At 45.6% G+C, this 16,457-nt stretch overlaps 1 protein-coding gene across 2 annotated transcripts in view; it reads right to left on the bottom strand.

Annotated features, from left to right (window-relative positions):
* Window positions 1-5,160: 5,160 nt before the first annotated feature.
* Window positions 5,161-16,457, bottom strand: part of btaf1 (BTAF1 RNA polymerase II, B-TFIID transcription factor-associated) — a 64,476-nt gene continuing 53,179 nt past the window's right edge. Inside the window, exons 32-39 of one of the 2 annotated variants that reach the window (XM_063191474.1) lie at window positions 13,359-13,500; window positions 12,903-13,033; window positions 11,681-11,806; window positions 10,377-10,529; window positions 9,515-9,726; window positions 8,899-9,058; window positions 8,343-8,513; window positions 5,161-7,311 (exon numbers count right to left, since the gene is read on the bottom strand). In XM_063191474.1, the coding sequence (XP_063047544.1) occupies window positions 7,159-7,311; window positions 8,343-8,513; window positions 8,899-9,058; window positions 9,515-9,726; window positions 10,377-10,529; window positions 11,681-11,806; window positions 12,903-13,033; window positions 13,359-13,500 (1,248 nt within the window). In that variant the 3' untranslated portion in view covers window positions 5,161-7,158. The remainder of the gene's footprint in view (window positions 7,312-8,342; window positions 8,514-8,898; window positions 9,059-9,514; window positions 9,727-10,376; window positions 10,530-11,680; window positions 11,807-12,902; window positions 13,034-13,358; window positions 13,501-16,457) is intronic. The other variant, XM_063191475.1, reaches the window with a different exon arrangement.

The following is a 16,457-nucleotide window of genomic DNA, read 5'->3' as shown; positions in this document are numbered from 1 at the left end:
TTCCTAAATATGTGTTTTATCGGAGAATGTTTCTCTATCCAGCTTGTCCTTAATGCCCGACACGTGTACAGGTGGCCCCTTCACTGAGTCCAAACATCTTGTATTTACACCGGCGTGGTCCTTTCTCCCCCTTAGGGCCAGTATTATCTTCATACCACCAAGTATTTATCTATTTATTACTTTTTTAATTTCATGTATCCATTTTGTGGAAGCATTTTTTTAAACCCTAACAAGTGACAGGTGATGTCACAGAACGATTTGAAGATGTCACAGGAGTTGGTGGGGGGACATGTATAACAACAAAATGCAAGAAAAACGGGAAACGACAACAAAAAACTAAAAACCATTTGTTGGGCGAGGTGGTCATCTCTCATTTTCCCTATAAATGTCTATATATTTCATGTAACACAATATTTGGGTAGTATGTACTCACTTCTGTTCCATTGGTGTTCTATCTGGGCTGTCTGTAGCCTCTCAATCATGTTGTAATCAAGATAAAGAAAAAAGAAAAAAACAAACAAAAAAAGAAATGAAAATCTCAAAAGGAAAACTGCTACTCCCTAGCTGTGTTCTGAAACTAACCACTACTTATAAATGTACCTTTTTTACGATGTAATTTACCCCCTAATTTAACTTTTTTTATTTTAATTTAAGTGACATTTACTGGTTCTATCTTGACACGGCTGTGAGATTGTTGACCTGGACCTATGCTTGTCTGAAGTTGCAGTAAAACTGTGATGTAAGAAAAAAAAAGAAAAAGAAGAAAAAAAAACTAAGAAAAAGAAAAACAAAAGATGGAGTGCAATGCTGCTAATGCTTTCTACTTGCTTCGGAGTTTGTAGTTCCCACCTTCATGAGTGCCCCACCCACCCCCACCCCCTTTTCTGTACTAATAAGCAAAATCTTATTAAATGTAGTTGTATAACGCAGTCAAAACGTTTTGTCTTCTTTTTGCATGGTTGGGTTTCCTCCTCTCTCTCTCTCTCTCTCTCTCCTGCCTGTGACCTGTAAGTTTGACTTTCTTTCGCAGGACTAATAACTTCCATTTCTCTTTCTCTTTCTGTCTCTGCAAAGCACTCACAGTCAGGGCTTGAAAGGCCTTGGGCGGCATCATTCCTTCGAAAAACAAATATCCTACACACCGTCCATTCCACTTGCCATTTTATAGCTCACCGTTTTATAGCCTGACCACTCCAGCCTTCTTCAGGTGAGTTTGGGTAGTAAAGGTAGTTAAATTGCAAGTGTAATGGGCGGTATGTGGGATATTAGTTTACGTGACGTTGAACCATTGCATCCAGTGCCCCATGTTCGAACTGAGGTGTGAAAAAGCGTCCTTTGGTGATCAGCATCATTTCTGAAATGGACCAGTAGAGCAAAGGCTCTTTTCCACTGCTGGTTTTCTGGTAGGCCTACAGCTGGACACAGCGACTTGGCCGCCACTTTTTGCTTTTTGAATAGGCACGAAGCGGCTCAATTGTAAAGCAAAAAGTGGCGGCCAAGTTGCGCCACGTCCAGCTGTAGGCCTACCAGAAAACCAGCAGTGGAAAAGAGGCTTAACAGTACATGACCAGGCTGGCGCCACCCTGTGCCTGTGCTCAATTCCATTGAACTCCAGCTACTAGGGGTCCAAATCAAACTAGTTCCTCCAATCATTTCCTGCTGCTTGTGGCCTTGTGGCCACTGGCGATCAAAGTTTTATTCAATATTTTGCAAACCACAATTCAAATGTCATTATCTAACTTGCAATTGAGAATGTTGAATGGGCAAAAGTCCCAGGGCTGATGGCAGGAAAACTGTATTGTTGTCTGCACTGAGGCGAGAGTCTAAAAGCAACAGGGAACTAGTTTGACCAAAGATTTTCTTAGTTCCCAATAAACAGCCTCTGGTGTGACTTCCAGCTTAGGTTTGTAGTAATATGTAATGAAATGGACTCGGCTGATGCATCAGCTTACTCCAGTACAGTACGTGGCTCCATTCAAAATCCAGCCAGTCAGAATGGTTTATTATCTATTGCTTTCTGCCCAGGCAGCAATCATCTGTTACCTTGACCTCCAATAGCCCACAGTACTCCGAAATGCACATCATCTCCCATTTTAAACGAATCCATTGTCATCCAAGGTTTCAGGATTTAGGATTTTGTATCACATGGTGATTTCTATAGATTTGTGATGGTGAAAGACTGCCTCAGACAAGATCAAGTACCGATATCAGTGCCTACTTTAATGTGCACATCCTCTCCTCTCCTCTCCTCTCCTCTTTTCTCCTCTCCTTTCCTTCCCTCTCCTCTCCTCTCCTTCCCTCTCCTCTCCTCTCCTCTCTTCACTCCACCTGAGGGCCCTCAGCAGGGTGTATATGGGGCTCCAGATGTGCTCTGGGCTGCAGATGTCCAGTTGTAGGCCCCTTGTGACTCATTGCAGTGCTGATGTGTCCTGATGATAAGGACGGCTGCTGTAATGTGCTTACGAGGAGGGATGGGGGGGGGTTACATTGATGTGGTGGCTGTGAGGGTGGATGGGGCAGAAGTGGACTTAAACAGCCAAGACAGATGGTGCTGCATTGATGTCCTGGTCGTGAAGGGGGTCGGGGGAGCAGATCAGAAAGTAAACCTTAGGGTAGCTAATCTGTCCTGATCAGCAGTTACATTTGTATCCCTGTGCAGGGGAGGGGGTGGGTAGGGAGGGGATGTTTCCCCAACCTTTTTGTCTTTTACACCCCCCCAAGAGCTTTTGTCATACCATGCACCCCCTCTCTTATGCTTTAGGACCATCTCTTCTCCCAAATGTGACTATGTTCCATACATTTATTATTACATCTTTCCACAACATACCCCCTGCACTATGCTCGTGTGCCCCTAGAGGCACATGTACCTCTGGCCGAGTAGCATGTGGGGAAACTGATGCTCTGCAGTGGTTCTTCTAACATGAGGTTAACACCACGCCAGTGAGAGTACATGTCAATGAGCCACACAGACGAGATTGGTCGTCTTGATATAAGGCACTTTGCTCTTGCCCCTTGTACTCTACTCTGTATTGTACGGTAGTTACTCTCTTGTGTAGAAATACAGTATATGGGGGAATTTAGTGCACACTCACACATATTCACCATCTCAGTGTCATCTCTCTCTCTGATCTTGTGGTGTAACTTACCTGTGAAGTCATGTGTGCATGATGTCCACAGAGCCATACAGAGGGTAGAGTTACGCAATTGGAGGACCAGGAATTAAATGGCAGCTCCGCCTTTCAGCGAGATAATGGTGTTCCTAAAGCGGCTGTCTTTCCATAGACTCAACATAGAACCACCACATTAACAGCCAAAAATAAGGACTAACGAACTATACTGCGGGGTAATCACCACAAATATGTAAACCAACAACTGTCTCGGTGGTGATAATCACAAAAGTTTACCATCTGTGATGTTTATCTGAAGTTATTACTATGAACAGCAAGTCTTGTCATATTCCCTGCATTGCATTTGCTATGTGCTACGCCCACTGCTAGGAACTAACATTCGCAACGCTGAGCAGTACTGAGAAGCTAAAACAGCTAATTTTGCTAAAGAGGAAGTCGGCCTAAGCACACGGCGGAGATTGCCCGACTCTACCCTCTGTATGGCTCTGGATGTCCATAGCTGAAGCAGCTCTGGATTGGCCAGAAAAATGGGCCCAGTCTTGCTGCATTCACATTGTTTTTCATAATTCTGAATTCGCCATATGCTACTCTTATTGTGACACACTTACTCTCGTATCGGAATTGACGTCTGATGTAAACGGGGCAAATGAGTCAGGGCTTGGGTCCATTTCAATACCGTTCCTGCAGTTGTTTCCCTCTGGGCTAGTTCCCCACCTCTCCTGCCGTGGAGGATTCAATAAGGTTTCAGAGCTCAGAGCGGCTTTTATCAGGCTTTGACCCCATCCAGCAATATCCTGATTACAAATGAGGCGAGCAACCTCTGAAATGGGATCTCGAAAAACACTGAACAAACACTTTTGAAAAGTGAGAGATGACTGACACGACTGAAGGAATGTATTGAAATTTACCTACAGAGACAGGAAGAGATGTTACCAGTAGTCCCTGAGGTCAACGGCAGGCCAGTGTGAGAGAAAGCAAAAGGTCACGACATCTGCTGTTCAAAGAGGCCACTAGGTCCTGAGATTCATGTCTTTCATTATGTTGGCATATGGGTGTAGTTATGAGAGAGACCAGCATGGTTTAGAACAGTGGTCCCCAAACTGGGGGACGGGACCCTTAAAGGGGGTCATGGAGGTGCTGCAAGGGGGGCTCATGAACAGAAGGGACTGATTACATAAAACATTGAATATGCTTTGAAAACCTTTCCATACATTGCAAGTAGCAATATTCACTTTAAATGTTCCCTGATTTACATTAAAAGTTTAGCAAAAATGTTCTCGTACTTGGAAAATGGAAGGTGTGGGGGTAACCAAAATATTCTTAGGTCCAAAACGGGGCCCCAGCAGAAAACATTTGGGAACCACTGGTTTAGGGAGTGAGAGGTAAAGCATTCTCAACTCCATATCCTGCAGTACCGAGACAGCCCCAAGAGCAGTTAAGATATGTGCCCCACCAAAGGGCTCATAGAAAGACACCACAACCACATGTACTGCGCTCAATGAATTCCAAGAAGTTAAATTAGTATAGTTAAGTGATCACCTGGTTAAGTTAACCTGCGTGAAGTGGTAAATCTGTTAATAGGTTGTCCGATCGCAGGTGTGTGTGTGTGTGTGTGTGTGTGTGTGTGTGTGTCAGTGCAAGGCATTGGCATGTTAAGCACTCAAGACTACACGTAAACATAATAAATAGGTATGCAGTGTTTTGAGAAGCACATAGTAAAATGTGTGTACTTAATCTTGTGAGCTATGCCATGTTTTGCAGTTTAGTTTAGTTTAGTTTAGTTTATTTGATAGGGACAGATACATAACATGTAGGTTGCATAACAATCAAACAGCAAGCATCATAGCATTTATAGCCAAAAGCTAATTTCCAATGCTTCTAGGGACGAGCATTGGAAATTAGCTTTTGGCTATAAATGCTATGATGCTTGCTGTTTGGTTGTTATGCAACCTACAAGTTATGTATCTGTCCCTATCAAATAAACTAAACTAAACTAAACTAAATTGTAAAACATGGCATAGCTCACAAGACCAGTTTACACAGTGACAAGGAAACAGATTGCGTGACGGTCGTGACCTAAGTTTACTGATAACATGATGGCCTTAAGTCATTAACAACTGACTATATTTCACTGATCACATGTTTACAGCCATAACACACACCTCGGATGACAAGTGTACCGGTCAGCCTTTTAAATCTATAATATACAGCCTTCCTAAATATGATTTGACCTAGTTACTTCGAGAGCGTAAATCAACCCATGACGAAGGATCACCCTAATCTTCTCATATCTACCTGACCTCATTGAGTTACACAGTTGGAATTTATTGACCAACTTTTACGACAAAAAAACAAACACAGGTTTTAAAGCACAGTAGAATTTATTACCATTCTATCAGCTTTTACAAAGGCAAATTACAGGTATATTTACAACAAATGTCTTTTTCCTCATAGATTCAACCGACCACAGTCACTTGTTACTTTTTTTTTTACAGTACAAGTCTGGCAATGAGGAAGGTTTTGAGGGTCTAGCCAAGTTAGGTTGTGTTCAGGGATGGGGTGGGGGGTGTGGGGTTGATTTTCGGGGGGGATTTTGAGGGTGGGCATGTCCTGGTAAGCCCTTTGAGCAGTGCATTTCTTCCTTAAGGTGGGTCAGTGAGGAACTGATGGTCTATCTCTCAACCATGCAGTTGACGTGTTGGCCAGCAAGTCTTTTTTAAATTATTATTCCAACCTGGGAGCACAGAGCAGCAGAACCGAAAGGTGACTGGCAAGAATAAGAATGATGAATCGGGGTAGGGATATACCGTAATAATCAACAAAAACCGCGCTCTCTCAAGTTCAGTGGAGCCCTCCATAGCTAGGCAAGGTGCTGCCACCTTGTGGCCAGGAGGTCGTGTTCCAGTCACAGGTGTCCACATGGTGTAATAAGCTGTTCAAGTTACTGTGAGTTGGTGTGCTTTTTCTGACCACCCTTCCAGCAACATGCCACAAGCACAACAACAACCACAGTACAACAAACTACAGGCCGTCTGAGGTAAAAGCAGAGCCTACACTGTTCAAAACATGTCCCGTGTCCATTCATTGCAGTAAAAAAACCCGCCACCCATACCTCGGGAGGTGGAAAGGCCAGGAGCACACGACAGTCCTTGGTTGTCTTAGTCTGTGGGGCTTAAGAGTCACGGATTTGACGCGATTCTGTCCCAAGTTAAAAAAAAGAAAAAGAAAAAGAAAAACGAAGAAAAAAATGCCATGCTTCCTCCCTCCACTCCAGTCTTCAGAAGTCAGTGTGAGCGTGTCTACATCTGGTGTGTGAATGTGTTTCAGTATTTACAGGGCTGTTTTGTTTTGTAGAGGTAGGGAAGGAAGGGTGGTCTGAGAGGAAGGGTGTGTGTGCGCATGTTTGTACCCTAATGTACATAAACTGTGACACACATACCGTACTATACATGCACGCACACAAGCACCCATGACTTCAGAGCACACACACCATGCGTACGTACAAACACACGTACGCACGCGCACATGCACACACACAGCTCCCCTTCTTGTCAAGGGGCTGAGTCCGTAATACTGCCCAAGAAATGGGGTAATGCTAAGGTGACGTTGCGGAGAGGTTGATTGGACGTTACTGGAGGTACATGTCCAGGTCGAAACAGGCGGGTAGCGTTGAGGGGACCTTGTGGAGACGTTGCTGGTAAGTTAGCGGAGCGAGTGTGTTAAGATGTCCAGGCGACACTCAGTGTCAGTGATATCGACGCAGGAAAGAGAGGGGTAACCATTGAGGTTGAGCTGTCTGTCGCAGATACGGTGAAGTGTCCAGCTTTTAACAGGAGGCTGACGCTAAAAAGCCCTTGCTGGTGTGTCAGTAGTGCGAGTGCACAAAGCTGTCCAGCTCGTACTCAAGTCATACTGTCCAGGTTGAAACAGGAGTGTAACGTTATGTAGAGGTTGATGGGACGTTGCTGGAGGTACTATCCAGGTTGAAACAAACGGGGGAGGGCAACGCTGAGGAGACGTTGCCGGTGTGTTAGTTGAGCGAGTGCATGAAGCTGTCCAGGTTGTACTCGGTGTCGTACTGCTGCTGGTCCCACAGGTCTCCCAGCCCGTCCAGAACCGACTTCATGGAAGCCTTCTCAGAGGAAGAGGAGGACGAAGACTCCCCACGATCAATCTTCTCATCCTAAACACAAAGACACACACACACGCAGGCAGGCAGACGCACACATACACAGCACACGGACGGACACACACACACACACACACACACACACACACACACACACACAGAAGAAATACAGTATGATCCATTAGTCATCTATGAAGCTACTTCATGTGTGGGAGTGTGAGTGGGAGGAAAGAGGAGAGCAAGGGAGAGGACAGGGAGAGAAAGCGCATGAACAGGGGGTGGAACATGACAAAAAGTCTTGCAATATTAATGACTCCCAGGCTTACTGTGTGTGTGTGTGTGTGTGTGTGTGTGTGTGTGTGTGTGTGTGTGTGTGTGTGTGTGTGTGTGTGTGTGTGTGTGTGTGTGTGTGTGTGTGTGTGTGTGTGTGTGTGTGTGTGATAACATGCGGGGGAGAACAGTGGGAGTCAAGAGTGGTCTGCCTCACTGAATTTAGTTTAGGGCTCTGCATCATGTAATGTCCTATTCTGAATGGGAGCTCTGTAATGCAATACAAGTACGTATGTGGTCATTCAGTTTTAGCTGTGGGTGTGTGTGTGTGTGTGTCAGTGCCCCTGTGTGGGTACATGAATCCATCTTAACATTTGTGTGTGTACAGTACGAATTATGGATGACAGTGCGTTTCTCCCGTGTGTGTGTGTGTGTGTGGAAGGCATGCACATGACATCCAGTGGGTGTGGTACTCATATGGACCGTGTGCGTGTGCGTGTGCGCACACGCACACGCACACACACACACGCACACACACACCATTTGTGAGCTTTAAGAATCCTCAGCTCTGTGTGTCCTCTGTGTGGGAGTGCCATCTCGTACGGAATGCAATATCTATGTAATGACTAAATATGCAAGCACATACATCATCAGAACATTCGAGAGTGAATTTTGTTGAGGAGGTTGAGGAGCTGGTCTGGGCCCATGTTCTGGTGTGTATGTGTGTGTGTGTGTGTTCACCTTGCCATGTGTAACGAGGTCCAGCAGCTGGTCTGTGCCCAGGCTCTGGTGTGTGTGCGTGTGCGCGTGTTCACCTTGTCTAGTGTGAAGAGGTTGAGCAGCTGGTCGGTGCCCATGCTCTGCATGCTGGCGTTCTCCTGGCTGATGACGGTGTTGGCGATGCTCATCTTGAACTTCTGCAGGCCCATGATCTTCTCCTCCAGAGTGCCCCGCGTGATCAGGCGATACACATTCACCACGCGTTTCTGGTAGACACAGGGGCATTTATATATTTAATATATATTTAATGTTACATTGTCACCATGCGTTTCATAAGATGGTACAAGTTCACCAATTTTTTTTTAAAAGGTCTTTTATGCCTTTATTTGACAGGACAGAATGAGATGGAGACAGGAAGCAAGTTGGACAGAGAGACAAGGGAGGATCGGGAAATGACCCCGGCCAGACTCGAACCGTGGGCATGCAAGCCCAAATGTGGGGGGCTTAGTGCTACGCCACAGCGCCCGCACACGTTCACCACTTTAACCAAGCAGTACACGTTCACCAATTGGGAATGAAAAAAACATTTAAAAGAAAAGGCCCACAAGCCCCAGAAGTTTGTCCCTGCTGGCGTGCCGTAGTGTACCCTACCTGTCCTATCCTGTGAGCGCGGTCCATGGCCTGCAGGTCCCGCATGGGGTTCCAGTCGTGCTCCACGAACACCACGGTGTCGGCCCCCGTCAGGTTCAGACCCAGCCCGCCAACATGGGTCGTCAGCAGCAGCACGTCAATGGACGGGTCGTTGTTGAACCTGGAGGGGGAGGGAGGCAGGAAAAAAACATTTGATGAGTAACCCAATGCCTAAAAAGTTGTTCCAGCAGCATTTCTGGAGGACTTGTCTCAGGGTTTGTCTAGGTCAGGCCGTGGTCTTGGATTGAATGTAATAATGGAGCAACAATTTCGTAACATTAAAGGATTTGCAGCACCAGTTGAGCTGCCAGTGAGCGTGGTTTGGATTGTATGGGCAATAAAAAAAGAAATAACAAGTTGGCTGTGCACAATGCAATAATCAATTTTTTTAAAAAAATGCAGTATCAGGACAGCTCTTGGGGCCAGTGGCTTTGCTCTACCTAATGAAAACCCTCATTTCTATTGCGATAAATACAGAACGAAAATCCCTATTTCTATTGAAAATCCCCATTTCTATTGAAAATCCCTATTTCTATTGAAAATCCCTATTTCTATTGCGATAGAGTTGTCTGAGTACCTGGAGACTATGGAGTGCCTCTGTCCCGCCGGCACGCTGCCGTCCAGCCGCATGTATGTGACGGTGGGCAGCTGTGGCTTGAGCAGGTCCTGCTCCACGATGTCCAGCATGCTCTTCAGCTGGCAGAAGATCAGCACCCGGTGCTGCCCCACCACCGCCTCCGTAGCACCCTCCGCACCCACCCCACCACCCAGACCACAGTCTAGCAGCAGCTGTAGAGGGGGAGGGGAGAGAGAGAGAGAGAGAGAGAGAGAGAGAGAGAGAGAGAGAGAGAGAGAGAGAGAGAGAGAGAGAGAGAGAGAGAGAGAGAGAGAGAGAGAGAGAGAGAGAGAGAAAAGGTCAATGCTCAGTTACAGTGATCCCATCTTCTATGGGGTAATTAGCTGTCAGTGACCCAGACCACAGTCAGGCAGCAGCAGCTTCATATGGGGGGAAACCAAAGAGGTCAGTACGAGTTGAAGTGTTTTGTGAATAAGTCCATTGTTGTATGCATCAGATCAGAAGAGATAAGACGAGGACAGATATGTGAAAGTTTTAAAGTGATCCAATCCATTGTGGGAACGTAAGCGTCAGATTGGGAAAGTAGAGAGGAGTGGTTGTTGGGAGCGCCAGTGGACTGATGGGTGTGGTTGCAAGTGCTTGCTATGACACGTCATTGCATTAAATTGCATTGTATAATTAAGAACAGTTTCACAGTTTAACACTGTCCATCCACATCCACTGTCCATCCACTGTCCAGTGGACACAAACCAACAGGTTTCACTTTCTTTTTGCGTAGTTGTGCCTATCTAAGGGCAGAACATTTGGAATTAATTTCTATTCTGATGATGTTTTTTTTATTCTGCTAATGTAAATGTGGTACCTGTTTGAGGGCAGAGAGTTTGGGGGCGTGCTGGATGTCCCTGAGGCTGGAGTTCTGGGCTGAGAGCTGGTCGCTGATGCGGCGGTGCTCAGGGTGCTGAGGAGTCAACACCAACGCCGGGTGGTTACACAGCTTACGCAGGTACTGCAGCGCCTGGAGAGGGAGAGAGGGAGAGACAGAGAGAGAGAGAGAGAGAGAGAGAGAGAGAGAGAGAGAGAGAGAGAGAGAGAGAGAGAGAGAGAGAGAGAGAGAGAGAGAGAGAGAGAGAGAGAGAGAGTAATTGAGGGCAGACAAGAAAAGTGTGAAGGAGTGTGAAGGCGTGAAAAGGAGACAAGAAAGGGTGAGAGAAAAAAAGAGTGACAAAGTAGAGGTTGGGGAAGAGGAAACCGAGAGACAGAGTGGCAGAAAGAAGGAGACACACAGATGGTACACAGGTGAGACGGGCAGGCAGGCAGGCAGACCAGACAGGTGGCTGCCTCCTAATTAATCTCTTTGACCTGAAGAGCGGAGGTCTAAAAATCCCATTACGGAACAGCACCTTAGGTTCTTTTCTCCGTCTCAACCTCTCTGCCTTGGAAAATGCCATGGTAACAACATCCAGACACTTACAATTCCACCAGTGAAACCCTCAGACATACTCGGTATATGCTTTCAGTAAAGCCTAAGGGCCTCTGCACACCGGCTCCGACAAAGTGCGGCGCACTTTTGCTTCCGACAGAATTCGGACCCCCAAACCCAATTTCACCCGAACATTGCATTGATAGTCAATGGGCGGCGCCGACAAAATAGAACTCGTCTCTAATTGCTATCCGACATCGGAGAATGTCCGCGGACATCGGCGCCAGTGTGCGTGGTTCTATTGAAAACAATGGAATCGAATTTTAGCTGAGCAGTGCTCAGCACTTTGTCGGAGCCGGTGTGCGGAAGCCCTAATGCTGACCGCGCAACATTGCCAAAAATGCTGTAAGGTAAATCGGCAACACCACTATTCTATCTCATGCCTTCCATCTATCTCCACTTACTTCAACTTACACAGTTCAGCTTTGTTTCCATTCACATCAGTGTTACCTCCAAGTTCTAAGGCAGTGGTTTCCAACCTTTTTATTATTATTATTATTATTTTTTTTTTTTAACCTGGGACACCATTTTGACATCCCAAATTCCTGGTGACCCCATACCCCCATTTCTTTACACATTCATGACCAAAAGTAGTGTCATCCTGTTCCGCTTTTAGGTTTCGATTTGGGCAGGAAATGACCCTAATGCTTAAGACTGCTGTGCTAAGGAGAGAGAGAGAGACTTACCTGGAAGACGTGTCCCGTGGCCTTCAGCTTGGGTTTGTCCTCGTCCTCGTGCAGTGACCCCGTGGAGATGGTGTCGTCCACGCTCACCTTGGCCCGGGACTTCGCAAAGTCCTCGTACAGCTGGACCTACACAGAGAGAGAGAGAGAGAGAGAGAGAGAGAGAGAGAGAGAGAGAGAGAGAGAGAGAGAGAGAGAGAGAGAGAGAGAGAGAGAGAGAGAGAGAGAGAGAGAGAGAGAGAGAGAGAGAGAGAGAGTCAGACAACATGGGTGAGAATGTCATCGGTGGAAAAACGTTTTATTCACTCAAAGCGCTACTTAAAAAATGTGGGAGCAGAAAAATCCTGGTTGAAGCAGACGTTTTCTGTTTATTTAGTTGTCCTACTCCAATGTCAAAAGCTTTTGGACGTGCAGGCTTTAAACCTACACCTTCAACCTTTTCCTTAATAACCAGAACACAAATTCTAACATCACCAGTGTAGACGACCACGTTGATATGATACGACTCCTGTGTGAAGCCAATCCAAGACGCAAGCAATCCATTGCACAACCAAAGAGCTTAGTGCAGTTGCTGTGCAAAAATGGCTGCACTATCTTCAAATACAGTCAAGATGGTCAAGATGAAAGAGAATGTACAGAATGTGTTCCTGGATAAAACAAGCCCATATCTTAAAAGATGGGAATCCATCCCAGTGTGACCCACACTGCCTGTAAAATGTTCACATTTGCGACCCTGAGAATGTGAATGGCCTCTCCCCACTGCAACACCCCATTCATCAGCAGTTCCACCAGGATAGGCACAGAGTTCAACTTGCAGCTGCAAACATACGCTGCATCGCTCCTATACATCCACAGATGTGTGCAATTATGACCATGGCTCCCAAAACGAGAGCGTGTTGTCCACCCACAAGGACACCATGTTGCATATAGGATACAAGATTACAACATACATGCAGTACAGACAACAACATACTGCTATTCATATGACCAAGGATAAGATGGTGGTGAAAAAATATAACATGTTACAATAAAATATATTGTATTAGACTGGAGACGAAGGCAAGCAAAATGTGCCCGGATAGGAAAAGAAAAAAAAATGGATGGTTACACATTTAAAACTCATAATTTACTAAAGCAAAGTTCACCACAGGCATTCCTTAGTTCAAGACTATCTGCAATCAATGGTGCGTTTGCGTCTGTGTGTGTGTACTGTGTGTAAATCTACCTGTAGGGGGCTGAGGTTGCAGTAGTAGTCCTGGATGATCTTGGGCGGCAGGTCCTGCAGCACGTCCTCCTTCATCCTCCTCAGCAGGAAAGGAAGCACCTGCCGATGAAGAGCCTCCATGGCCAACACTCCTACAGACGGAGAGAGAAGAGAGCCGTTACACCTCAGCTATGCACACACCCGATGCAAAGCCTCCATAGCCAACCCTTGAGAACAGACCAGTTACGTCTCAGCTAAATACACATTATACACACCAAAACTGTGGTGGTGTCTAGTCACAATACAAAGGGCTTTTTAATTGATACTCCCGTTCTGGCTGGCTGACAAGTGATCAACTAGCTCAGTTGGGCTTGTAATTTTACAATTGCGACATCTGAAGTTCTAAGCCAGTCATATGTTGGGTACGTTGGGGCCTTGATTTGGCACCAAAAGTTACAGAGTTCAGAATGTTCTTACCAGCTTCCTGCTCTCGAGAGGAGCTCTTGGCGTCGCGGCTAGCCAGGATGGGCTTCCCGTAGCGGGCAGCAAACTGGCGCTCCGTGCCCAGGAACCCGGGCATGAGGAAGTCGAAGAGTGACCACAGCTCCAGAACGTTGTTCTATGAGGAAGAGGAGGAAGAGAGTGGAGGGGGGAAAAAATCGGTCAAAATTAGTCAAAATCCATTATGCAATACCTTCGACAAGGAAAATCAGAAACTAGAACCTTGGGTGGTTTTAGTGCTTGTGTAAGCACACCTCCAGGGGTGATAGTGAAAAAAAATCCTGAGCCTGAACTTTTTTCCTGGTCGGGGAGGGGGGGCCGGGGGACGACGGGACATACTGCATATGAGACGTAATGTAGGCCTTATTATTATTCAAACACATTATTCAAACATTTAAGATAATGTTTTCATTTTTGCATTATTTCTATAGTGTTATTCACGAAAACACAGATCATTTCCCTGTTGGTAGGCTACAGCACTTGGCTGAAAGAAACTGACCACCACGTTCAATTATAGCTGTAAAAACGAATACCAACGTATGCAGTTAGAAATGCATTCTAGGCTTGTGATGTTGCACTAAAGTTATTGAGGTGGGTATTGAACCAATGCAACATTTCAACACCAGAATGCATTTCTGAAAACATGGTGCATATTTTACCACATTGAATTAACTGAAAGCTACATATGTAGCAGCCATACCAAGACAGGTCAGTAGGAGGCAATACTACTCCAAAGTACAGTAACTACACTCTGTCCAAAATAGAGGAGGTGATTACCAATTAATTGAGCAATACTTTTAAATGTCATGACATTTGCTGCAAGCTGATAAGTTTCATTTTCATTGGGACATTGCTCATATAACTTGTATAGGCTACTGGACATACGTTTAGATAGCCTACTCGTGGCCCCATGGTCTACCTATAACCACAGATTGTTTAAGGGCTGTGCTATAACCCCTGCCTTTCCGTTGTAGGGAAACGGCCTTTAATTACCGGTACATGATATTTAGGGCACAAGCGCATGATTGGCTACATGCAGGCCCACGTTCACATCGCATATTTCGACTCCACGGATGACAGAACCAGTGGTTATTACGGACAGGACAGTATATATAGCCTGTGTGACTACTGCGCGACTTTCGCATTGGGTTGTAGTCAATTAAAATACATGAAAATCACTCGCGTGTACACACGCCCATTACAATGTACGAGTTGAAAAGATAACAGAAAGCAACAAAAACAAAGACAGGACCGAATTAAGCTACATGAAAATAGCACAGGGCGTGAAGATAAGATGAACATTCACTGCATGCCACATGAACGCAAGCCAAGTATTTGAAGTTCATGAGAGTCTGATATTGACAATTGCCCCCTGCCCGAGAGTAGGGATTAAGTAGCCCAGAGCGTGCAGACAATACAACCTGTGCATCGTGCGTGGAATAACTGGATTCGATTACGCAGAAGGGCTACGACAGAGAGGCTGTGTGAACCTGTGCGAGGCTGTTTGGGGGTTTTCACAGAGCGCGTTGGTTTAGTCAGCATAACTAATATAAACATCTCCCTGAAATCAGTTTGACACGTGGTTTGTCAGGAATGACGCAAAACACCATCCCTCAATCAACAGTAGACCAAAACCCACGAACTCAGCTCACACTAGCCTACAAGGGGTGTAGGCTAACTAGGCTTGCCAAACATTAGCGATCCAAGCATTCCATTGTCATTTGGACATGTCGCAATGGTAGCCGCTATTCCAATGCAGACCACATTTACGCACTACACCTAGAAAAAAAGTATCATGACGGGCATAGCATAGCCTACCGTTTTGAGCATACAGACTTTTTTTTAAAAGAAGGTCTATCAAAGTTTGTCAACATTGCGCAGTCATTTAGCGCACATAAATGAGGAAAATAGACGAATCTATTACAAACTCTCACTGAGCCCGTTTATGCGCAGCCGTTTATGGTCAGGTTTTTGGAGTAACCTGCGCAAGGCAAAATCATTCGGGCCCAAGCCAACATGCCACAGTGGGCAAATTAATAACTAAATGCCCTTACCTTCAAACGTTTTCTTGATCACAGAATTTCACTAGTATTCCACTGACATCCACACGGTTCAACACACCCATCACAACTAGCAAGCCATGTGGATTTGTGCTAACAATAGTTGCTAATTTTTATCGGAATCCAAATGGTCTAGACTTGGCCTATAGTACTTTCTTCCGTTTCTTCAGTATAACGAGATGCCATTTTTGGATTTGCCTCCGTCGACAGTGAAAATATCTGAGAAGGGTAACCAGTAGGGGCCTAGAACTCTCTTTACTGTGCATACTGACAGCCAATCTACTTCTCCTTTCACTAGAACTAGAAGACTGCCGCCAGTGATGTGGTGAGTGACTCAAGAGCAAGACGTAACAAATTGATACATTTTTCAGTAAGATGTCGGGATAATGCAATTATGGGCTGCTGCTCATTTGGGTTCCTTTCGCGTCTCTTACAACAGGCTGTTGCGCGCTCATTTATTTTCACCATACATTAATGAAGGCCTACGCGATAGTTTATTATTTTATTAATTTTGGGGAAATTATTATTTTATTTTTTTCTACAGCCACGCTACGCCGGATTTCCGGCGCGGCGCCGGACTGCTATCACCCCTGCACCTCACATCTGCCAACAACCATCCACAGTCAGCTTGAGAGAAAGAGTAAAAACACTAGAGAGAGAAAAACACTAAAAACGATAGCAATCAACCTGTTCCTCCCAGGCAGATTTCAGATCTAAGTCCAAATATAAATCATCATCCTGATCATTGTGACTCGAGTAGATGCCAACGCTTGCTCTCCCTCCCTCCTTCAGTCTCGCAGTGAAGATGAGCGAAAATGTCATGACACGCAGTCTGGCCAGTTTCATGGCTACCTACGTCCAAATAATCACCACCACATCATCCTCATCATCATGACTAAGCAGTAGTTTGAGGCTATGCTAGCATACTCCCTTGCTCCCTCTCCCTCCCATCTCCCATACCACTCTTTCAGTCTTGCAGTGAAGTGAAGTGAAAATGTCAATGGCATGCACCCGT

The sequence above is a fragment of the Engraulis encrasicolus genome, chromosome 24 (genome assembly GCF_034702125.1).
Source record: "Engraulis encrasicolus isolate BLACKSEA-1 chromosome 24, IST_EnEncr_1.0, whole genome shotgun sequence".
Taxonomy (NCBI): domain Eukaryota; kingdom Metazoa; phylum Chordata; class Actinopteri; order Clupeiformes; family Engraulidae; genus Engraulis; species Engraulis encrasicolus.
Note: the sequence above shows the minus strand (reverse complement) of the source record. Positions and strands in the feature narration are given on the sequence as shown.